Source organism: Ranitomeya variabilis, chromosome 3, assembly GCF_051348905.1.
Source record: "Ranitomeya variabilis isolate aRanVar5 chromosome 3, aRanVar5.hap1, whole genome shotgun sequence".
Lineage (NCBI taxonomy): Eukaryota > Metazoa > Chordata > Amphibia > Anura > Dendrobatidae > Ranitomeya > Ranitomeya variabilis.
The window spans coordinates 82,148,909-82,173,350 of record NC_135234.1 but is presented as its reverse complement, the minus strand read 5'-3'; the positions used below and the strand labels follow the sequence as shown (position 1 = coordinate 82,173,350).

Sequence of the window (24,442 nt, the reverse complement as noted above, 5' to 3'; positions counted from 1 at the left end):
CTCTTTTGCTAAATCCTGTTTTTCTGTCTGCGTGTGTTTTTCCTCTTATACTCACAGTCAATATTTGTGGGGGGCTGCCTATCCTTTGGGGTTCTGCTCTGAGGCAAGATAGAATTCCCATTTCCATCTATAGGGGTATTTAGTCCTCCGGCTGTGTCGAGGTGTCTAGGACGTGTTAGGTACATCCCACGGCTACTTCTAGTTGCGGTGTTAGTTTAGGGTTTGCGGTCAGTACAGGTACCACCTACTCCTGAGAAAGTCTTTCATGCGGCTCCAAGGTCACCGGATCATAACAGTACAACTGGCCAACAATGAGTTAAATGCATCTCAGAAGAAGGGAAGAAAGAGCCATTTTTTTTTTCTGTAGCCTGCTTTGTCTTTTCTTCCCTCTTTTCCTCTGGGTGACTGAGGAGTCTTGTGCTAGCATGGATGTTCAGGGATTAGTTTCTCGTATAGACCAGCTTGCTGCTAGGGTACAGGGTATTTCTGATTATATTGTTCATACTCCGCTTTTAGAGCCTAGGATTCCTACTCCTGATTTGTTTTTTGGGGACAGGTCCAAATTTTTGAGTTTTAAAAACAATTGTAAACTGTTTTTTGCTCTGAAGCCTCGTTCCTCTGGTGATCCCATTCAGCAGGTTAAAATTGTCATCTCCCTGCTGCGTGGGACCCTCAGGATTGGGCATTTTCCCTGGAATCTGGGAATCCGGCCTTGCATAATGTACATGCCTTTTTTCAGGCTCTAGGATTATTATATGATGAAACAAATTCTGTGGATCAAGCGGAGAAGACCTTGTTGGCCCTGTCTCAGGGTCAAGAAGCGGCAGAATTGTATTGTCAGAAATTTAGAAAATGGTCTGTGTGACTAAATGGAATGAGGATGCTTTGGCGGCAATTTTCAGAAAGGGTCTTTCTGAATCTGTTAAAGATGTTATGGTGTTTCCCACGCCTGTTGGTCTGAGTGATTCTATGTCTCTGGCCATTCAGATTGATCGGCGCTTGCGGGAGCGCAGAACTGTTCGCGCTGTGGCGTTGTCCTCAGAGCAGATGCCTGAGCCTATGCAGTGTGATAGGATTCTGTCTAGAACGGAACAACAAGGATTCAGATGTCAGAATAGGTTGTGTTTTTATTGTGGCGATGCTTCTCATGTCATTTCAGTCTGCCCAAAGCGTACAAAGAGAATCGCTAGTTCAGTTACCATCGGATCTGTACAACCTAAATTTCTGTTATCTGTGACCTTGATCTGCTCATTGTCGTCATTTTCTGTCATGGCGTTTGTGGATTCAGGCGCCGCTTTGAACTTAATGGACTTTGAATTTGCCAGGCGTTGTGGTTTCCCCTTGCAGTCTTTGCAGAACCCTATTCCTTTAAGGGGCATTGATGCTACACCTTTGGCTAAAAATAAACCCCAGTTTTGGACACAGCTGACCATGTGCATGGCGCCAGCCCATCAGGAAGATTGTCGTTTTCTGGTGTTGCATAATTTGCATGATGCTATTGTGCTGGGTTTTCCATGGTTGCAGATACATAATCCTGTGTTGGATTGGAAGTCTATGTCTGTGACTAGTTGGGGTTGTCAGGGGGTTCATAATGACATTCCTGTGATGTCAATCTCCTCTTCCTCCTCTTCTGAAGTTCCAGAGTTTTTGTCTGATTTTTCAGGATGTATTCGATGAGCCCAAGTCCAGTTCCCTTCTACCGCATAGGGACTGTGATTGTGCTATTGACTTGATTCCAGGCTGTAAGTTTCCTAAGGGCCGACTTTTCAACCTGTCTGTGCCGAAACATACTGCCATGCGGAGTTATGTTAAGGAGTCTTTGAAGAAAGGGCATATTCGGCCATCTTCTTCACCGTTGGGAGCGGGATTTTTTTTTGTTGCTAAGAAGGATGGCTCCTTGAGACCCTGTATTGATTATCGCCTCTTGAATAAGATCATGGTCAAGTTTCAATACCCTTTACCTTTGCTTTCCGATTTGTTTGCCAGGATTAAGGGGGCTAGTTGGTTTACTAAAATTGACCTTCGGGGGGCATATAATCTTGTTCGTATTAAGCAGGGTGACGAATGGAAAACTGCGTTTAATACGCCCGAAGGCCATTTTGAATACCTTGTGATGCCATTCGGGCTCTCTAATGCTCCATCTGTTTTTCAGTCCTTCATGCATGATATCTTCCGGAATTATCTTGATAAATTCATGATTGTATATTTGGATGACATCTTAATTTTTTCCGATGATTGGGAGTCTCATGTGAAACAGGTCAGGATGGTATTTCAGATCCTTCGTGATAATGCTTTGTTTGTGAAGGGGTCTAAGTGTCTCTTTGGAGTGCAGAAGGTTTCTTTTTTGGACTTTATTTTTTCTCCCTCATCTATAGAGATGGATCCGGTTAAGGTTCAGGCCATTCATGATTGGATTCAGCCCACATCTGTGAAGAGCCTTCAGAAATTTTTGGGCTTTGCTAATTTTTATCGCCGTTTCATTGCTAACTTCTCCAGTGTGGTTAAACCCCTGACCGATTTGACGAAGAAAGGCGCTGATGTAACGAATTGGTCCCCTGTGGCTGTCTCTGCCTTTCAGGAGCTTAAACGCCGATTTACTTCTGCCCCGGTGTTGCGTCAGCCAGATGTTTCTCTTCTGTTTCAGGTTGAGGTTGACGCTTCTGAGATTGGGGCAGGGGCCGTTTTGTCTCAGAGGAATTCTGATGGTTCCTTGATGAAACCGTGTGCCTTCTTTTCCCGTAAGTTTTCGCCTGCGGAGCGCAATTATGATGTCGGCAATCGGGAGTTGTTGGCTATGAAGTGGGCGTTTGAGGAATGGCGACATTGGCTTGAGGGAGCCAAGCACCGTATTGTGGTCTTGACCGATCATAAAAATCTGATTTACCTCGAATCTGCCAAACGGCTGAATCCTAGACAGGCCCGATGGTCCCTGTTTTTCTCCCGTTTTGATTTAGTGATCTCGTATCTTCCGGGTTCTAAGAATGTTAAGGCTGATGCCCTCTCTGGGAGTTTTTTGCCTGATTCTCCTGAGGTATTTGAGCCGGTCGGCATTCTGAAGGAAGGGGTGGTCCTTTCTTCCATTTCCCCTGATTTGCGACGGGTTCTGCAGGAATTTCAGGCTGACAAACCTGACCGCTGTCCAGTGGGGAAACTGTTTGTTCCTGATAGATGGACTAGTAGAGTGATTTCTGAGGTTCATTGTTCTGTGTTGGCTGGCCATCCTGGGATTTTTCGTACCAGAGATTTGGTTGGTAAGTCCTTTTGGTGGCCTTCTTTGTCGCGTGATGTGCGTTCTTTTGTGCAGTCCTGTGGGACTTGTGCGCGGGCCAAGCCTTGTTGTTCCCGTGCTAGTGGGTTGCTTTTGCCTTTGCCGGTCCCTGAGAGGCCCTGGACGCATATTTCTATGGATTTTATTTCAGATCTTCCGGTTTCCCAGACGATGTTGGTTATCTGGGTGGTTTGTGACCGGTTTTCTAAGATGGTTCATTTGGTGCCTTTGCCTAAATTGCCTTCCTCTTCTGATTTGGTTCCGTTGTTTTTTCAGCATGTGGTTCGTTTGCACGGTATTCCGGAGAATATTGTGTCCGACAGAGGTTCCCAGTTTGTTTCTAGGTTTTGGCGGGCCTTTTGTGCTAGGCTGGGCATTGATTTGTCTTTTTCTTCCGCGTTTCATCCTCAGACAAATGGCCAGACCGAGCGAACTAATCAGACTTTGGAAACTTATTTGAGATGCTTTGTGTCTGCTGATCAGGATGATTGGGTGGCTTTCTTGCCATTGGCCGAGTTTGCCCTTAATAATTGGGCTAGTTCGGCTACCTTGGTTTCGCCCTTCTTTTGTAATTTTGGTTTTCATCCTCGTTTTTCTTCGGGGCAAGTTGAACTGTTGTGAATTCTGTTTGTGGGCTCCCCCGGTGGTGTTTTATGGTAGTGCCACTTATTTGCCTTCTTCTATCCTTGATCACCTGTTGACACCCATTAGGGGAGTTTCCTATTTAAGGCTGCTTGGCTGCTGGTCCGATGCCGGCCAACATGTGTTAAAACTATGCACTAAAGCAGGAAAGGATATGAAAAGGGTTTTTTTTCCTTCTGTGTTTGGAAAGTGCACCTTAGTGCTTATTTGTACTCCTTGCTTAAACTGCAGTCTTCAGCCTTTTTTTTTTTTTCCTCTCCTCTTAATCTCTGAATGGCTTTGGTTACACCTGTTTGAATCATGGATCCACAGAGTTTGGTTGCAGGTCTGAATAACCTGGCTACAAAGGTCCAGAACTTACAAGATTTTGTTATACGTGCTCCAATGTCTGAACCTAAGATCCCTATGCCTGAATTTTTTACCGGAGACAGATCCCGTTTTTTGAATTTCAGAGAGAATTGTAAATTGTTTTTGTCTCTGAAATCTCACTCTGCTGGTGATCCTGCGCAACAGGTTAAAATTGTTATTTCTCTATTGCGGGGTGACCCACAAAGTTGGGCATTTGCATTGTCGCCAGGGGATCCTGCGTTATTAAATGTAGATGCGTTTTTTCTGGCTTTGGGGGCAGGGTTTTTCTTTGTGGGTAAAAAGGATGGTTCATTGAGACCTTGTATCGACTATCGACTTCTGAATAAGATTACAGTTAAATACCAGTACCCGTTACCTTTACTGACTGATCTTTTTGCTCGCATAAAGGGGGCGAAGTGGTTCACTAAGATCGATCTACGTGGTGCGTATAATTTGGTGCGGATTAAGCAGGGGGATGAGTGGAAGACCGCATTTAATACGCCTGAAGGCCATTTTGAGTATTTGGTAATGCCTTTCGGTCTCGCGAATGCTCCTTCCGTTTTTCAGTCCTTTATGCACGATATTTTCCGTGAATATCTGGATAAATTTATGATTGTGTATTTGGATGATATTTTGATTTTTTCGGAGGACTGGGAATCTCATGTTCAACAGGTCAGGAGAGTTTTTCAGGTTTTACGAGCTAATTCTCTATTTGTGAAGGGCTCAAAGTGTATTTTTGGGGTTCAGAGAATTTCCTTTTTGGGATATATTTTTTCCCCTTCATCTATGGAGATGGACCCTGTTAAGGTTCAGGCTATTTGTGATTGGATACAACCTACTTCTCTAAAGAGTCTTCAGAAATTCTTGGGATTTGCTAATTTCTATCGCCGATTCATAGCGGGTTTTTCTGCCATTGCTAAACCTTTGACTGATTTGACCAAGAAGGGTGCTGATGTTGCTAATTGGTCCTCTGCGGCTGTGGAGGCCTTTCGGGAGCTTAAGCGCCGCTTTTCTTCTGCTCCTGTGTTGCGCCAGCCTGATGTTTCGCTCCCGTTCCAGGTTGAAGTAGATGCTTCCGAGATCGGAGCAGGTGCAGTTTTGTCGCAGAAAGGTCCTGACTGCTCAGTGATGAGACCATGTGCGTTTTTCTCTCGAAAGTTTTCGCCCGCTGAGCGAAATTATGATGTTGGAAATCGGGAGCTCTTGGCCATGAAGTGGGCATTTGAGGAGTGGCGTCATTGGCTTGAGGGTGCTAGACACCAGGTGGTGGTCTTGACTGACCACAAAAATCTAATTTATCTTGAGTCAGCCAGGCGTCTGAATCCTAGACAGGCGCGCTGGTCGTTGTTTTTCTCTCGATTTAACTTTGTGGTTTCATATCTGCCTGGGTCTAAGAATGTGAGGGCGGATGCCCTCTCTAGGAGTTTTGAGCCTGACTCGCCTGGTGATTCCGAACCTACTGGCATCCTGAAGGATGGGGTGATATTGTCAGCTGTCTCCCCAGACCTGCGGCGCTCTTTGCAGGAGTTTCAGGTGGATAGGCCTGATCGCTGTCCGCCTGGTAGACTGTTTGTCCCTGATGACAGGACCAGTAGAGTTATTTCGGAGGTTCACTCTTCCGCGTTGGCAGGTCATCCTGGAATTTTTGGCACCAGGGATCTGGTGTCTAGGTCCTTCTGGTGGCCTTCCTTGTCTCGAGATGTGCGTATTTTTGTGCAGTCTTGTGATGTTTGTGCTCGGGCTAAGCCCTGCTGTTCACGGGCCAGCGGGTTGTTGTTGCCCTTGCCTATTCCTAAGAGGCCTTGGACGCACATCTCTATGGACTTTATTTCTGACCTTCCTGTTTCTCGTAGGATGTCCGTCATCTGGGTGGTGTGTGACCGTTTTTCCAAGATGGTTCACTTGGTACCTTTGCCCAAATTGCCCTCCTCCTCTGAGCTGGTCCCTCTATTTTTTCAGAATGTTGTGCGTTTGCATGGTATTCCTGAGAATATAGTGTCTGACAGGGGTACTCAGTTTGTGTCTAGATTTTGGCGGGCGTTCTGTGCCAGGATGGGCATCGACTTGTCTTTTTCGTCTGCATTCCATCCTCAGACTAATGGCCAGACTGAGCGTACTAATCAGACCTTGGAGACTTACTTGAGGTGTTTTGTGTCCGCTGATCAGGACGATTGGCTTGATTTTTTGCCATTGGCAGAGTTTGCCCTTAACAATCGGGCCAGTTCTGCCACTTTGGTTTCTCCATTTTTTTGTAATTCAGGGTTTCACCCTCGCTTTTCGTCCGGTCAATTGGAGTCTTCGGATTGTCCTGGAGTAGATGCTGTGGTTGATAGAATGCATCAGATTTGGGGACAGGTTGTGGACAATCTGAAGTTGTCCCAGGAGAAGACTCAACAGTTCACTAATCGTCATCGGCGTGTCGGTCCTCGTCTTTGTGTTGGGGACCTGGTTTGGTTGTCTTCTCGATTTGTTCCTATGAAGGTCTCGTCTCCTAAGTTTAAGCCTCGGTTTATCGGCCCTTATAGGATTCTGGAGGTTCTCAATCCTGTGTCCTTTCGTTTGGACCTCCCAGCATCTTTTACTATTCATAATGTTTTTCATCGGTCATTGTTGCGGAGGTATGAGGTGCCGGTTGTTCCGTCTGCTGATCCTCCTGCTCCTGTGCTGGTTGAGGGTGAGTTGGAGTATGTGGTGGAAAAGATCTTGGACTCCCGTGTTTCCAGACGGAAACTTCAGTATCTGGTTAAGTGGAAAGGCTATGGTCAGGAGGATAATTCTTGGGTGACAGCATCTGATGTTCATGCTCCTGATTTGGTTCGTGCATTTCATAGTGCTCATCCAGATCGCCCTGGTGGTTCTGGTGAGGGTTCGGTGCCCCCTCCTTAAGGGGGGGGTACTGTTGTGAATTCTGTTTGTGGGCTCCCCCGGTGGTGTTTTATGGTAGTGCCACTTATTTGCCTTCTTCTATCCTTGATCACCTGTTGACACCCATTAGGGGAGTTTCCTATTTAAGGCTGCTTGGCTGCTGGTATGTATCAGTAGCATTCTGTTGCATTCTCCTGCCTCAAGATCCTGTTCAGCTAAGTTGAATTTTGTTTCTAGTTTATGCTATTTTTGTCCAGCTATTTGCAATGTGACTCTCTGTAGCTGGAAGCTCTCGTGGACTGAAATTGCCACTCCAGTGGCATGAGTTGTCACTGGAGTTTTAAAGTAATTTCAGGATGGTGTTTTTGATTAGTGTTTTGAAGTTGACCGTGAAGTGACTCTTTCCTGTACTTCTGCTATCTAGAAAGCGGACCTCACTGTGCTAAATCTGCTGTTCATCCTACGTATGTCTTTTCCTCTTGACTCACCGTCAATATCTGTGGGGGGCTGCTATCTCCTTTTGGGGTTCATCTCTGGAGGTAAGGCAGGCCTGTATATTCCTCTGATAGGGGTAGTTAGATCTCCGGCTGGCGCGTGGTGTCTAGGGCATCGTAGGAAACACTCCCCGGCTACTTCCAGTGTCGTGTCAGGTTCAGGTCACGGTCACTTTAGTTCCCATCACCCGAGAGCTAGTCCGTTGTTATTTTGATTTCCCTGCCATTGGGAAAATCATAACATTGAACCTTCTGATTGTCCTGGTGTGGATTCTGTGGTTGACAGGTTGCAGCAGATTTGGGCTCATGTGGTGGACAATTTGGTGTTGTCTCAGGAGGAGGCTCAGCGTTTTGCTAACCGTCGTCGGTGTGTTGGTTCCCGGCTTCGGGTTGGGGATTTGGTCTGGTTGTCTCCCCGTCATGTTCCTATGAAGGTTTCTTCCCCTAAGTTTAAGCCTCGGTTTATTGGTCCTTATAGGATTTCTGAGATTATCAATCCGGTGTCTTTTCGTTTGGCCCTTCCGGCCTCTTTTGCCATCCATAATGTTTTCCATAGATCTTTATTGCGGAAATATGTGGTGCGCATTGTTCCCTCGGTTGATCCTCCTGCTCCTGTGTTGGTTGATGGGGAGTTGGAGTATGTGGTTGAGAAGATTTTGGATTCTCGCTTTTCGAGGCGGAGGCTTCAGTACCTTGTCAAATGGAAGGGTTATGGCCAGGAGGATAATTCTTGGGTTTTTGCCTCTGGTGTCCATGCTGCTGATTTAGTCCGTGCCTTTCATCTGGCTCGTCCTGATCGGCCTGGGGGCTCTGGTGAGGGTTCGGTGACCCCTCTTCAAGGAGGGGGGGTACTGTTGTGAATTCTGCTCTTGGGCTCCCTCCGGTGGTTGTTGGTGGTAGTGCAGTTGTCTTGGGGTTGTAATCCAGGGCAGGTGTTTCTGCTGATTGCAGCTCTATTAGGTATTTAGGTGTGCAGGATCCATGAGTCCATGCCAGTTGTCCATTGTACTTGGAGGGATTGCATCTCTCTCTGGCTCCTCATGCCCTGCTGCCAATTCAGCTAAGATAAGTGTCTGGTTTTTTGTCTCTGTGCACACATGCAGTGTGCTTTGCAATTTAGTGCAATTCATTGTTTTTTTGTCCAGCTTAGACTTTGTTTGGATTTTTCAGTCATGCTGGATTCTCAGGAGATGCAGATATACTTTCTATGTCTTTAGTTAGATGTAGAATATTTGTATTATCTGCTGTGGATATTTTTAGGATTTTAATACTGACCGCTTAGAATTCTGTCCTATCCTTTTCTATTTAGCTAGAAGTGCCTCTTTTGCTAAATCCTGTTTTTCTGTCTGCGTGTGTTTTTCCTCTTATACTCACAGTCAATATTTGTGGGGGGCTGCCTATCCTTTGGGGTTCTGCTCTGAGGCAAGATAGAATTCCCATTTCCATCTATAGGGGTATTTAGTCCTCCGGCTGTGTCGAGGTGTCTAGGACGTGTTAGGTACATCCCACGGCTACTTCTAGTTGCGGTGTTAGTTTAGGGTTTGCGGTCAGTACAGGTACCACCTACTCCTGAGAAAGTCTTTCATGCGGCTCCAAGGTCACGGGATCATAACACTGCACCATGTCATCCCTGCACAGACTGCACCATGTCATCCCTGCACAGGCTGCACCATGTCATCCCTGCACAGGCTGCACCATGTCATCCCTGCACAGGCTGCACCATGTCATCCCTGCACAGGATGCACCATGTCATCCCTGCACAGGCTGCACCATGTCATCCCTGCACAGGCTGCACCATGTCATCCCTGCACAGGCTGCTTCTCATCCCTGCACAGGCTGCTCCTCATCCCTGCACAGGCTGCTCCTCATCCCTACACAGGCTGCACCATGTCATCCCTGCACAGGCTGCACCATGTCATCCCTGCACAGGCTGCACCTCATCCCTGCACAGGCTGCACCTCATCCCTGCACAGGCTGCACCTCATCCCTTACACAGGCTGCACCTCATCCCTGCACAGGCTGCACCATGTCATCCCTGCACAGGCTGCACCTCATCACTGCACAGGCTGCACCTCATCCCTGCACAGGCTGCACCTCATCCCTACACAGGCTGCACCTCATCCCTACACAGGCTGCACCTCATCCCTACACAGGCTGCACCTCATCCCTGCACAGGCTGCACCTCATCCCTGCACAGGCTGCACCTCATCCCTGCACAGGCTGCACCTCATCCCTGCACAGGCTGCACCATGTCATCCCTGCACAGGCTGCACCATGTCATCCCTGCACAGGCTGCACCATGTCATCCCTGCACAGGCTGCACCATGTCATCCCTGCACAGGCTGCTCCTCATCCCTGCACAGGCTGCTCCTCATCCCTGCACAGGCTGCTCCTCATCCCTGCACAGGCTGCACTGCACCATGTCATTCCTGCACAGACTGCACCTCATTCCTGCACAGGCTGCACCTCATCCCTACACAGGCTGCACCTCATCCCTACACAGGCTGCACCTCATCCCTACACAGGCTGCACCTCATCCCTGCACAGGCTGCACCATGTCATCCCTGCACAGGCTGCACCATGTCATCCCTACACAGGCTGCACCATGTCATCCCTACACAGGCTGCACCTCATCCCTGCACAGGCTGCACCTCATCCCTGCACAGGCTGCACTTCATCCCTGCACAGGCTGCACCATGTCATCCCTACACAGGCAGCACCTCATCCCTGCACAGGCTGCACCTCATCCCTGCACAGGCTGCACCTCATCCGTACACAGGCTGCACCATGTCATCCCTACACAGGCTGCACCTCATCCCTGCACAGGCTGCACCTCATCCCTACACAGGCTGCACTTCATCCCTGCACAGGCTGCACCTCATCCCTGCACAGGCTGCACCATGTCATCCCTACACAGGCTGCACCTCATCCCTACACAGGCTGCACCATGTCATCCCTACACAGGCTGCACCTCATCCCTGCAAAGGCTGCACTTCATCCCTGCACAGGCTGCACCTCATCCCTGCACAGGCTGCACCTCATCCCTGCACAGGCTGCACCTCATCCCTGCACGACGTGTCCCTGCATTGGGTTGACTATTAAGGGAAAAAGTGGACTCGGTAGATTTTATTAGGTGAGTATCAACTTTTTTTTTTTCAATGGAGGTGACATTATTTCTTTTGGAGGCGTACTCAGGGGCATTTTACTGTGCTAGGAGGCACAATATTTGCCTTGCACCCCCGGTGTGCTGACAACCCGTGATATGCCTCTGGCACCGGCTCGTGTCATTTGTTGGATATGTAGATTCTTTTTCACGTCTTCGATCATTAGACAAAGTTGCCAAGTGAATTGTTTAACAATGAAGCATTTCCTTTTTCCTTTCTCCTCCTTTCATTAGTAGTGTACACCCTGCATATCTCTGCAGTTGGCACTTTGCTGACAGCTCGTTGAGACCGCTGATTGTGGAGTAGCGGAGTTTTTAGTGCCCTCTTCCTGCCCTCCCATCATGTCATAACTTGCGGTATGCCCTCGGTAGTCCAATGTTTGTGTGCCGTAATCTCAGCCCTCCGGCATCCTGTTCTGTGGCACTTCAGTAATTCTCGGCATTCCTCCATATCTAGTCTCTGATCTGTTTACTGAAATTTCCTCTGCAGTTGCCTGTAGTATGCCAACCAGGGGGTGTCACACCCAAATCTCTTCTGAGCAGATCATTACATCATGTGTGGAGCCCGGACCATTGTGGTTTCACGACTTCAGGCTCAAGTTCCCACAGAATAAAAAGAACAAAATGCATGGCACATGCCAAATCTATTTGTCTTGGGTGTTTTTCCATGTGCACCAATCATCCATAAAAAGAAAACCTAATAATGTGCAATTCCTTCTTGTTTCTGAATCCACGTTGATCTGTTGAGGCACAGACTCCACAAAGAATGCGACAGTTTCCTCTATCTAATACTAATGGCTCACTAGGACTCATCAGAGGACAATGCGAAGAATTCATTAAAAATTACGTAATTAATTTGGTGCATCTTCTCATCGGCTTGTGGCTTGACAGAAATGCTACTCCGGTTAGGGACTGGAGTAGCATATTGGGTGTAAAAAAAAAAAAAAAGAAAAGCCAACGCCTTTGTTGAACATGATGGGTGGGCACATAAACCACACCTCATCCCGCCCCACGTCCACCCATTTTGGTGGAACTGCTTTAAAACTGGTGTTGTGCAAAACGTTGGCAACATTTCAAAGCGTTTTATGCCAGTATTCAGTATTAAGACTTTTCGCAGCAGATCTTCTATGTCCGATGAGATTTCCAGCACACCCTACAGCTACTGTTGGATCCAACTAAGACCTGGGGAGTTTGAAGGCCAAGTCAACACCTTCTCAATCTCCTCTCTATAATGAATGATCGTCTGATCTGCTTCCATAAAAACGCTAAATAAGCATTGTGCATTATCTTTTTGATGGCGGAATATAAATCGTTTGTTTGTTTTTATTTTTCAGGTATACCGGGTGGTGAGTATATGTGTAGGGAGCCCACCAGAGACCTTCACCTGGGAATTCAGGGACAAAGAGAAGACTTATCACAAGATTGGACCTGTGACACCCCAGGATTTTTATAAGGAGCATGTAAAACCGGTTTACAATGTGGAAGACAAGGTGAGCATCTAAAAAAGATGTGTGTACTCTGATTATGTCCTTTTTCTGAATGGGGTGATGGAAAAGTGACGCAGCTTCAGTGGCCGCAGATACAGTCTCTGCTTCTGTCCCCATCGCCTATTTCCCTGACACGAGATGTCATTCCGGGGGTGGCGATAGGAGCAGGGTGAGTGATAGAAGCTATGAAGCGGCGCTGCTATCCGCGCCCTCAAATGAATCCTTAGGAGCATTACCATTTGTTATCTTTTCTATATTAAAGGGTTTGGGGTCCACTTTTTACATTGAAAAACCCCTTCATGTCTTTTTAATATTTTCCAAAAGTGTCTAGAGTTTAGTTATTTGAATGAGTAGAATTTTATGCAATCCATTATATTTGAATTGAATCATTGTAATTCATGTGGATCACTTTAGATTTGGTTTACTTTAATAAAAAACAAGTGACAAATAGTCTCGTACCAAGTTTGTGGCTAATTTAATAATTATACTGTGGAAGTTTTCCTACATTTCATGTTCCTAATGTTTCTTGGAATATGTTTCTGTAAGACTATACTGCTTATTCTGCCCTGAAAAAACAAAACACATGTGCTGGCTGGAGAAATTCGAGAAAACTGCATCCAGACTTCAGAGAATTTGTCTGTCGCTGTTTTTATCAGCTCTTCCTGGCTTTAAGACTATGATAACAGCCCTCCCTCTCATCCACTTCCCATGATGTTGTTTGTTCTGCAGCATATCACTCAGCCATCACTCGTGTCCGCATATTGGAATACTGGTTTGTCACGAAACATCTCAGACATATTTCACAATTATCGTGAAGCTAATATATAGAATAATGGCAACAAACAAGTGATGAATAACAAAGTCATTTACAACAAAGAAAGACTCATTGCAAACTTAAAACAGTAAAAGTCTTCATATAATATACATAGAATTTATTTTATTTTATTTTTTTAAATGTGCGACAACCGGAGCTGCTGCTAATTCATTCCAATGCTGCTGTCCATCTCTGACAATAGTATTTAAGTGACGGTGCTGGCGCACAGATGCGCACCATCTTCTATCGGCCCCTCGTGATGCAGTCGATGGGCACTGACTGTTTATAATGGCCACAGAAGCTGCCATCTTAGTCAAGATTGAAGTCTCATATGAAGCTGAAAATACCTATATAGAAAAGAAATACCATAAATATATTGATTATAAAAAACTAAGAATACCAGACACAATGTATCACACAAAATACCAAAGAGAAAAAAATAATTAAAATAAAATATTCATACAGGAAAAAATTGGCATCACAAAAAATCCTGTATTAAAAAATTAATAGCATAAAAAACAATAGCAAAATTAATGTGTGACGGGGGCAAGGAATATCAGACTGATCGGTAAAAAAATATATACATATATAAAAAAAATCTATATAAATAAATATCAATGAGAAATTATGCACCAATAATAAAGCAGAAAATAACCCTTATAACTACTCCATGTAAGACATAAAAAGTGTGAAAAAATATGCAAAAATCAAGTGATAAATACCAAGTGGCAATTAATACCAAATAATAAAAGCATACACAAACATGATAAAAGAAATAAAACGATTGATGAATAGAACCATGCAATTAAGTGATGAAAATTAATATCCATACATAGCAGCTACAGTGCACATTTAAACAACCATGTGGTCAGCCAGCGTTGATCCTATGGTGCAATTAATAAAAGTGCATAAGACAAATCATACCAACCAGTCTGACACTCCACTGCCCACCGCACCAACGCGCGTTTCGCTTCCGCTTCGTCAGGTAGTGGTATTATATAGTAAATAAAAAAAATATTGATAAAGTCTGGTTTTAGTTAATACAAATCCAAGAAATATTATTTGATCTCTTTAAATTGAGCACATTTTTTTCCTGAATATGTACTAACATTTTCTTAGAAAAGTCTAATAGTGAGACTGAGAATGTACAGAATATTTAAAGAGTAAGTGACCGTCCTATATAGATAGATACACATTATCTTATGAGAGAATTACACTTCTTTTCTTTTTCCTCGCAAACTGATCCTTCATTCTCCAAATTCTCAATTCAGGTGTAAAATCTGTCTTTAGTTAATATAGACTGTTCCATTACTGAGATGGGATGTGACAGTTGGTGCTCATAAAGTTCTACGGAGAAATGTGTTTCAGGGAAAACAGCAGCAGAATGTCTGACAGCCTCCAGCTCCTCCCCCTCCACACCAACTTGTCTCCTATCTGAGTGATGTGAATATATGGTATGTCTTCACCGAATACAGATATGTCACCCATGAATTAAGAGTGAACGATCAGTCCAGGGGGAGAAAGTAGCAGATTTTTCTCATGTGATATATATATATATATATATATATATATATATATATATATATATATATATATATATATATATATATATATATATATATATACACACTCACCGGCCACTTTATTAGGTACACCATGCTAGTAATGGGTTGGACCCCTTTTGCCTTCAGAACTGCCTCAATTCTTCGTGGCATAGATTCAACAAGGTGCTGGAAGCATTCCTCAGAGATTTTGGTCCATATTGACATGATGGCATCACACAGTTGCCGCAGATTTGTCGGCTGCACATCACCACCACCAGCCTGAACCGTTGATACAAGGCAGGATGGATCCATGCTTTCATGTTGTTTACGCCAAATTCTGACCCTACCATCCGAATGTCGCAGCAGAAATCGAGACTCATCAGACCAAGCAACGTTTTTCCAATCTTCTACTGTCCAATTTCGATGAGCTTGTACAAATTGTAGCCTCAGTTTCCTGTTCTTAGCTGAAAGGAGTGGTACCCGGTGTGGTCTTCTGCTGCTGTAGCCCATCTGCCTCAAAGTTCGACGCACTGTGCGTTCAGAGATGCTCTTAGGCCTACCTTGGTTGTAACGGGTGGCAATTTGAGTCACTGTTGCCTTTCTATCAGCTCGAACCAGTCTGCCCATTCTCCTCTGACCTCTGGCATCAACAAGGCATTTCCGCCCACAGAACTGCCGCTCACTGGATTTTTTTTCTTTTTCGGACCATTCTCTGTAAACCCTAGAGATGGTTGTGCGTGAAAATCCCAGTAGATCAGCAGTTTCTGAAATACTCAGACCAGCCCTTCTGGCACCAACAACCATGCCACGTTCAAAGGCACTCAAATCACCTTTCTTCCCCATACTGATGCTCGGTTTGAACTGCAGGAGATTGTCTTGACCATGTCTACATGCCTAAATGCACTGAGTTGCCGCCATGTGATTGGCTGATTAGAAATTAAGTGTTAACAAGAAGTTGGACAGGTGTACCTAATAAAGTGGCCGGTGAGTGTATATATATATATATATATATATATATATACTGTATATCTTATTTTCATGTGTGGTATTGCTTTATGAAATAAAAATGCAGAATGATGGTTATTTAATATCAATATGGAGGATTGTTTTGTACCTTTGAGCACTGTGTTGTATTAGTATTTCATTAAAAGATTTCTGTTTTTATCTGTTTCTCTCTGCAGATCTGCCTTGTAAATGATCCTCGACCACAAAACCCTTTTGAGAAACTATATACTGTTCAGTTCCTTGGGAACATGGTGGAAGGCAAGAAAACACTATATAATAATCAGTCTATTGAAGTATTAAAAAAGCTGGCAGCGGCCTCAATAAAGGATGGGGAGGTGGGTACAGTACTTTGGTTTTGTTTTTTTTCACCCAGCGTGGCATTTATTTAGAATGACCAAGCACAAACAATGGGCTGTGGGGATCTGAGCCCCTACATTCTGCTGATCTGCATGGTCGAAACCCCATGATCAGCATATAGGTTGCCCATCATTAGTTATTCATTACTTGAATATGTGTTTGAGGTCTGCCGAATCCACAGACGGGTGTTATAGGGTTTTTCCCCAACTTGGTACGTTAGCACCAATCCACAGAACGGGATTGTGGTGAGGCCGACAGCTGGGACTCCCAACAATCCAGAGACTGGACACTAAAAGGTCCCATAGAATCTGGCAGTTGCGTTCATTGTGTATGGGACTGCCGGAGATGGCCAATCATTTTACAATGCCGTCTACGGTAATCCCATAGGTAGTAAATTAAGCAGTGGCGTGTATACGCGACTACGATTTTATTCTAATGGGGCGCTTCAAAACACATTTTTTTTTATAGATTGGAGGAAGTCCCATTTGATAGAACCCCAGTAAATCAGCAAGTTAGATATAGCCTCTTTTAAAGAGAAAAAATTTTGCGGGGTCCACCCCTTCAACTTTTTAACAGGAGGGTTTATATTTTTGCATTATCTTTGACTCCTTACTAGCATTTTCCTTCATTTATCATAGGCTGTGTGGTTTGGATGTGATGTTGGAAAGCACTTTCAAGGAAAATTAGGAATCAATGACTTGAACATGTAAGTTGAATTCCAAGGAAAAAAAATCATAAGTAGTGCTGAGACTATATGGGAAATTGGATTTTGTTAACGTATACAAAATGTGATTAGATATTAACAAGTGACAAAAAAAAAACCATGATCATTTTCTCCAAAGTAAATGTAAACCCGTGCTCTTATCTTCAGACACACTATTGGGCCGTTGTTAAACTACATCATCGTGGCCAGTAAATGATGTAATGTCAAGTAAGCTGATCGGCGGTCATTTAAAGGGCTTGTCCATCTTGGGGGAAAATGTACTTCAATCTTTGCATATAGAAGTGCACAGAATGATTATTTTTTAACACTATCGTTCTGTTCCCATACATTATGATATTGGCAGCACATACCCAGTTTACACCGGGTGATGGTAAGCTTTAAAAATAATTGCATCTGTTGTACGACCATTTTTCAAATTTTTTTTGCATGTTTGCTGGTCTGTTTAAATGGACCAGTTGTCGGAAACGAGCCTTACTACAAACGCTCATTTCCCCATTATCGTGCTGCACGGACCCCAAGAAGTGTTTAGTGCAGGCTTCGCTTTGATTTGTCGTACATTCATTCCCCTCTGTGTAATACAGCTGTGTTTGAGAAGACGTGGTCTTATTACCTACAGCAATCGGTTCAGTGAGTAATAGAAAAAGGTCTTTAAATACAATTTGTTTTTTAAATTTGAAAGTTTTCGTCAGTCATTTGTATTCTGTAACCACGGTGACGCAAAGGTCTGCATAGGAGTTGTATAAACAAGAGTGGCGCAGAGCGACCCGTGCATTTGGGAATTGTTCCGCTCTGCGCCCTTATCTCACTTCTTCCCTCCAGCCGTGAAATATACACTGATTACAGGGCAGATAAGTGAGATATTTAATGAGTCTCTGCCCAGAAATGTAATTCCTCATATTTCCTGTCTCAAGCAGCTGAATTCATAAATAGCGCTTCTATTTTTCATGCTTATTTTAGTATATATTAAATGCTTTTCGGAATCTATTAGGTAATAGCACTGTATTCTCTCCCCCCTGTTATGATCCTAGTGGCAAGGATCGCAGGTCGGACTAGCTAAGTAACTGAACAGACTACTAGCTCTGGGGAAGTGGTAACTAGATTGACCGCAACCTGATCCTATCCGCAAACAACTATAGGCAGCCGTGGAACGTTACCTAAAAATCCTAGACGTCTCTTCACGGCCTGAGAAACTGACTATTCCTGGAGGGAAAGTAAGTCCTCACTTGCCTCAGTGGAAGACCCCAAAGATATAGAATAGCCCCCCACAAATATTAACGGTGAGTTAAGGGGAAAGCACAAACGCAGAGATGAAATCAGATTTAGCAAATGAGGCCCGCTAATACTAGATAGCAGAAAATAGGAAGGAAACTGTGCGGTCAATAAAAAACCCTATTCAAAATATCCACGCATAGATTGCTCGAGCCCCCGCACCAACTAACGGTGCGGGGGAAGCAACTCCGTACCCCAGAGCTTACCAGCAAAAAGAAATCACATGTTAGCAAGCTGGACTAGACTCATCATACACAGAAATCATATTGCAGGCAGATGAGCAAAAAATATTCAAACAGAACTTAGCTTATCCTGAAGAGGCAGAAAACGAGATAAACAGGAGTAATCAGAATAGCACTGAATACATTGACAGCCGGCAACAAGTGGAAGTGAAGCAGAGCTAAATAGGAGCCTCCCTGGTGAATAACGAGGCAGCTGATCCAGCAGACCCGCAGGATAATAAACCAAACCACCAGGGGGAGCCAAAAATCCAAAGTCACACAATACCATCTGTGACCACAAGAGGGAGCCTGAAAACGGAGTTCACAACACCCCCCCGCCACCCAAAAAGAAAAAAATGCTGAAAACATGATGGTCATCGGTCAATGCGGCTCGCTTACAAAAGGGTTTTATGGACAAAACCTAAGTTAGAAACAAAATAAACATATACCCTACAGTAAGTAAGAGCAATAGTGCATATAAATAACATGGGGCACTTAGTAAACACTGTTTTTGATTTAAAAGCATAGAAGCCTTCCCACCAGCGCCAAGGTATACCCCAACCGGGATGGTCCTAACCTCCAGTATTAAAACCCTCTTGTGTCAAACGAGGGGTCTATGACCTGAGATTACGAGAATGAACTAGTTATAGCCCTTTTATTGGTCATATATGTGTCTTTCCATTTAAGAGTTATTCAGGCGCCACTCCCACATTTGATGGGGGGCATCACTGGGGTCTTCACTGATATGTCATAGAAGGCAAATTCAATCAGGAGACATCTTGTCTCCAGATACCTGCCAGGACTCCTACATGATCATCATGTAAATTTATAGTCACCGGTGCCTCTCACTTCCCGATGAGTAAGTGAGTAGCGCAAGAAAAGTACATTAATTTTAATGGGTAGCATGAGTTATGGAGGAAGCTCTCTTGTTCACAGGATCAATGAGGGTCTCTATGTGTCGAAAAACCTCTAAACACCTTCCTGCCCCATGATGTACTATTAGGCCTTGGAGTGGGTGCAGGAGTGTGGAGCGGGCTCAGGAGGTGAGCATATTCCACACATTACAGGTGCAGGCTGTATTATACAGCTGGCATCTGCCATTAACAGCAGCGATCCTAGCCATCTCCGGTCACTGCTGTTTATCCGCTTACATTTATTTTATTTATTTTTCACTTATATAGCGCCATTAATATACACAACACTTTTCAGACATCATCTTTGCTGTCCCTATTGGGAATCACATCTAAATTCCCCATCAGTATGTCTATTGTGTGTAGAAGAATATCGGAGAATGCGGAGGAAACACGCACAAACACAGGGAGAACATGGAAACTCATTGATATGAACTCAGCTATTTTATCGCGATCTATCTTTAAACAGCTACATTGAAGTGATGCCATCCTCGTAGGGAATCTGTCCCCGTGCTGTGCTTCATGAAAGACAGATTTCACCATGTAATGCAACACTATAGTATTGAAATTAAAGTGTAAGCGATCATCCAATTACAGGTTCAGCTTCCCTCTGAGGACTAAAAATTACCGTAAAAAGTGTAAAAATAAATAAATAAAATAAAAATAATAATTTTTAAATATAAAAACCCCTCAAAATGCAAAAAGCTATCAAAACATTGTATGTATCACAAAGTGGTACCATTAAAACCTACAACTTAATACACAAAAAGCAAGCCCTTTTCCAGTCCCATTGACCGAAAAATAATAAGGTTATGAGTCTTGAAAAATGGCGGCCCAAATTATTTTTTTTGTTTATAAACTAAAAGAAAGGGAAAAAAAGCTATGTACGTTAGTTATCGCTGTAATCCTACTAACTTGAAGAATCATTCCATTTTTACACTATGAGCACCTTAAAAACAAAACCACAAAAATATTTGCTTTCTTTTTCCCCGACGTTTCACCTCACTTAGAACTTTATTTTCTAATTTTTCACTATATTGTATGATAAAATAAATGGTATAAACTCCAAAAAAAAAACAAGCCCTCATATGGCTATGTCAACAAAAAAGTTATGCTTTTTCAAAGGAGGAAAAAACTGAAAATGCAAAAATAGAAAATGGATACATCAATAAGAGGTTAAACATAAAGAACAAGCACAGATTATTTCACTTTTTTTTTTATTTTCATGGGATTTAGCTTGAGTGTATATTAAACCTTTCTGCTCCTTTATTCCAGTTTTGATCATGAGTTGGTGTTCGGTGTTTCTGTCAAGAACATAAACAAGGCAGAACGACTGATATTTGGAGACTCAATGATGACGCACGCCATGGCTCTGACTGCTGTCACTGAGAAGGTACAGTATGAAGCCTTACTGGTTCATCACACAAGCCCTCCATGGCCACATTAGCAATATTTTAGTCCATGTGGTTCTACATAGTGGTGCAATATACCACTTTCCAAATTCCATATTATTTGAAATTAATGGAATACCAATTTTCAAATTATACCATAATCGTTAATAAGATAAAGATTTCCAGTATCAGTCTACTTTTATCAACTTGCACATTTGGGCATTAGTGATGAGCGAATGTGCTCGGATAAGGTGTGATCTGAGCATGTGCGTGTGCTCGAAAAATATATTCAACAGGCACAAGACATGCAAGGATTGCAAATTGAGGCACTGGGGCGAGGTTTTATTGTACTTGAACAACCTCTTTAGGGCTATGGTCACACAGCCGTATTTTCTTTCATCCGAGAAAATCTGTCCGATTATGCTGATCAGAGTGTGATCATAGTGTGACCTGATTTTTTTTTGGTGTGGAGAAGATGAAGAAATAAAACATTTTTCTCTATCTTCTCCATTCTGTCAGTTCTTTAAAATTAGATGTTAGTGTAGTATTTTTTTTTTTTTTTTTAATGAACCGTTGACTTGCAGGGTTGAGTACGATAAATGCTGCGATTTATTTACTTTCCTCGGACAGACTCTGTCCGAAGAAAAAGATGTTGACATGTGTACAGCCTCATAGACTAAATACAGTCGTCTGCACGAACCCTAAAGGGAATCTGCTAGAGGGATAAGCCCTCTTAAAGTGGTTGTCCACTACTAGGACAACCCTTTCTTGATCCAAATGTTTGGCCTCCGTAAAACAATGAAGACTCGCATCCCGTGCCGGCACCATTCCCACAGTGTCAGGACTCGCGGTTTTGGGGCTCCGGTGCTGCTCTTGTGACTAAACAGCGCCGACGTTACTGTCCCCGCCTTCGGACCAATTGAACATGAAGAGGAAGTCCAGGCTGCACCTGATTTAGGACTTCCTCTTCCTGCTCAAGTCGACGGGAGGCAGGGACAGCGACGCCGGCGCTGATTTGGCGCCGGCGACACATGTTGCAAAAAACACACGGGAGCCCTGGGAGAAGGAGTGCCAACACAGCGGGAATGGCGCCAGCACAGGTGGTGAGTATAAGCTTTATTATTTCATGGAGGCCAAGCGAGTTGTATGAGAAGGAGTTCTCCAAGTAGTGGACAACTAAGCCCACCTGCAGGTCATAGAATAAACTTATACAATAATATCTGTAATCAGATGACTTAGAATAAGTGTTTCGTAATATGTAAATTAGGTTTTAAGATCTCTGGGCAGGACAAAGATCTTCCGGAGAGTCTTCCTCCAGAGCCTAGTTTAATGTTTAGCGACACCTCTGTATTGATTATTTCTCTACTTGTGTCACATCGCACACCATTTACGAAATCTCAGGTGTGCGCTGGTCGCCATAGTCCTCGCCTCTGTGCAGTGTTCTACCCTTCTGTAGACACTGACCTCAACTTCCTTCTGCATGGTTTGGCAGAAGGAATTTGAGTGGAAAATAGCGAGTCTGACCTTTTTTGGCCAGTGCAAAAATGTTATATGCATTTTGTCCATTATGCTTCTTCTTTCCATTCATACATTGTTACATGTTAGTTGTTGTTTCTTTTGTTTTTAACAAATCATAGAGATGATTATTTGAATTCACCTGAAAAATTGTCACATGTGAAGCATATTGAAAAAAAAAACACCTGGACCCAGAAATGTCAATTTCACTATTGGCTTTCTGGTAATACCTGGCTGGCAGCAGCTAGGTGGAAAATAACCCTGCAAAAAAAAGAACTGCAAAAATCATATTTTTTTTCCTAAAACACTATGTGGGAAATACCATACTTAAAGAGAACTTGGCAGGTCCCCATTACCCACAGAACCACCTGCAGGTGCGTCTGCATATGTAGACACACAGTCCCTGTGTTATATTACATGCATAAATAGATCTGTAGAAGAAGTGTTTCTAAAGTCCGTTTATGATATGTAAATGAGGACTTGGACTAGTCGATGGGGCGTTGGTGTTCTCAGACTAGTCGGCCCACTTAGATGTTCTCATGCCCCTGTGGGTGTGATAATATAACTTACAAGCACCGGCGTCATCGCTAGCGCCTGCGTACGGCTTGTTTCCCTTACTGCATTCATCCTCTGAAGTCGGGACTTGTACACCTGGCTTCAGAGCATAACCGGTCAAGAACATTACCAAATTTTAATGGGTAGTAAGTTTCAAAAGTGTAAGTTTTTACAAGCACTGTCCTACAATATCCATCTATGAAGATAGGGGTAAGACTTTAAAGGGGTTTACCCACAAGCAAAGTTAATTTTAATAAACATTTTAATCAATAGATCTTAGAATAATAATAAGTTTCACAATTGGATGTGTATCAAAAAAATGTTCCTGTGCTGAGATAATCTTATAAATGTGCCCCTACTGTGTAATGGCTGTGTCTGACCGTACAGGAACATGGTCTGATCATACCACATCTCCTGGGAATGGGAAAAGAGTATACAGACAGGACATCATGGTATCACAGCTGATTATTTTTTTGATGTAAAACATTTCTTCAAAAACAGGCCTCACAAAAATAATTATTTGATAGAAAAAGGAGACACAAAAAGGGCAATAGGGTCTTGTCTCACGTTGCATAGGGTGCACCCACCAAGAGAACTACTCACCTGGTGAGGCCGATAAAAAGGCATATAATAATGGCGGCTACTGCAGATCCACAGGTCAGTGCCGGACCTGGTAGAAGTATACACTTATTAGGAGAAGAGGATCATCATTGCGCTGCCGCCAGAAGAATTCCAGGAATAGTAAAGGTTCAGCGTGGTTTATTCAACGCGTTTCAGGGTTCAGACGACCCCTTCATCAGGACATACCACTTACAATAGCGCGATGATGATCCTCTTCTCCTACTAAGTGTAAAAATAATTATTTGTGATCCTCTGCTGTCCTGTCTGTATATTCTTTTACGCCTCCCCTGCCCAGGAGATGTGGTATGATCAGACCATGTTCCTGTACGGTCAGACAGAGCCATTACACAGTACACAGCAGGGACACATTTATTGGATTATCGCAGCACAGGAACATTTTATTTAATCACATCCAATTGTGGAAATTATTATAATTCCAAGATCTATTGAATAAAATGTTTATTAAAATTAACTTTGCTTGTGGGAAAACCCATTTAAAGTCTTACTCCTTAAGGTACCTTCACACGAAACGACTTTGTAACGATATCGCTAGCGATCCGTGACGTTGCAGCGTCCTCGCTAGCGATATCGTTTCGTTTGACACGCAGCAGCGATCAGGATCCTGCTGTGATGTCGCTGGTCGCTGAATAAAGTCCAGAACTTTATTTGGTCGTCCGATCGCCGTGTATCGTTGTGTTTGAAAGCAAAAGCAACGATACCAGCGATATTTTACACTGGTAACCAGGGTAAACATCGGGTTACCAAGCGCAGGGCCGCGCTTAGTAACCCGATGTTTACCCTGGTTACCAGCGTAAAAGTAAAAAAAAACAAACAGTACATGCTCACCTGCACGTCCCCCAGGGTCTGCTTCCCACACTGACTGAGCCCGGCCCTAAAGTGAAAGTGAAAGCACAGCGGTGACGTCACCGCTGTGCTGTTAGGGCCGGAGCTCAGTCAGTGTCAGGAAGCGGACGCTGGGGGACGCGCAGGTGAGCATGTACTGTTTGTTTTTTTTACTTTTACGCTGGTACACAGGGTAAACATCGGGTTACTAAGCGCGGCCCTGCGCTTAGCAACCCGATGTTTACCCTGGTTACCCGGGGACCTCGGCATCGTTGGTCGCTGGAGAGCGGTCTGTGTGACAGCTCCCCAGCGATCAAACAGCGACGCTGCAGCGATCGGCATCGTTGTCGCTATCTCTGCAGCGTCGCTTCGTGTGAAGGTACCTTTACTCTATTGATTTAAAAT

General features: G+C 43.9%; 1 protein-coding gene across 1 annotated transcript in view; it reads left to right on the top strand.

The window, feature by feature from the left end:
* Positions 1–24,442, top strand: part of BLMH (bleomycin hydrolase) — an 82,703-nt gene that overhangs the window by 40,634 nt on the left and 17,627 nt on the right. The window contains exons 7-10 of the mRNA XM_077294272.1: positions 12,115–12,270; positions 15,807–15,965; positions 16,626–16,693; positions 20,388–20,505. Of these exons, the coding sequence (XP_077150387.1) occupies positions 12,115–12,270; positions 15,807–15,965; positions 16,626–16,693; positions 20,388–20,505 (501 nt within the window). The remainder of the gene's footprint in view (positions 1–12,114; positions 12,271–15,806; positions 15,966–16,625; positions 16,694–20,387; positions 20,506–24,442) is intronic.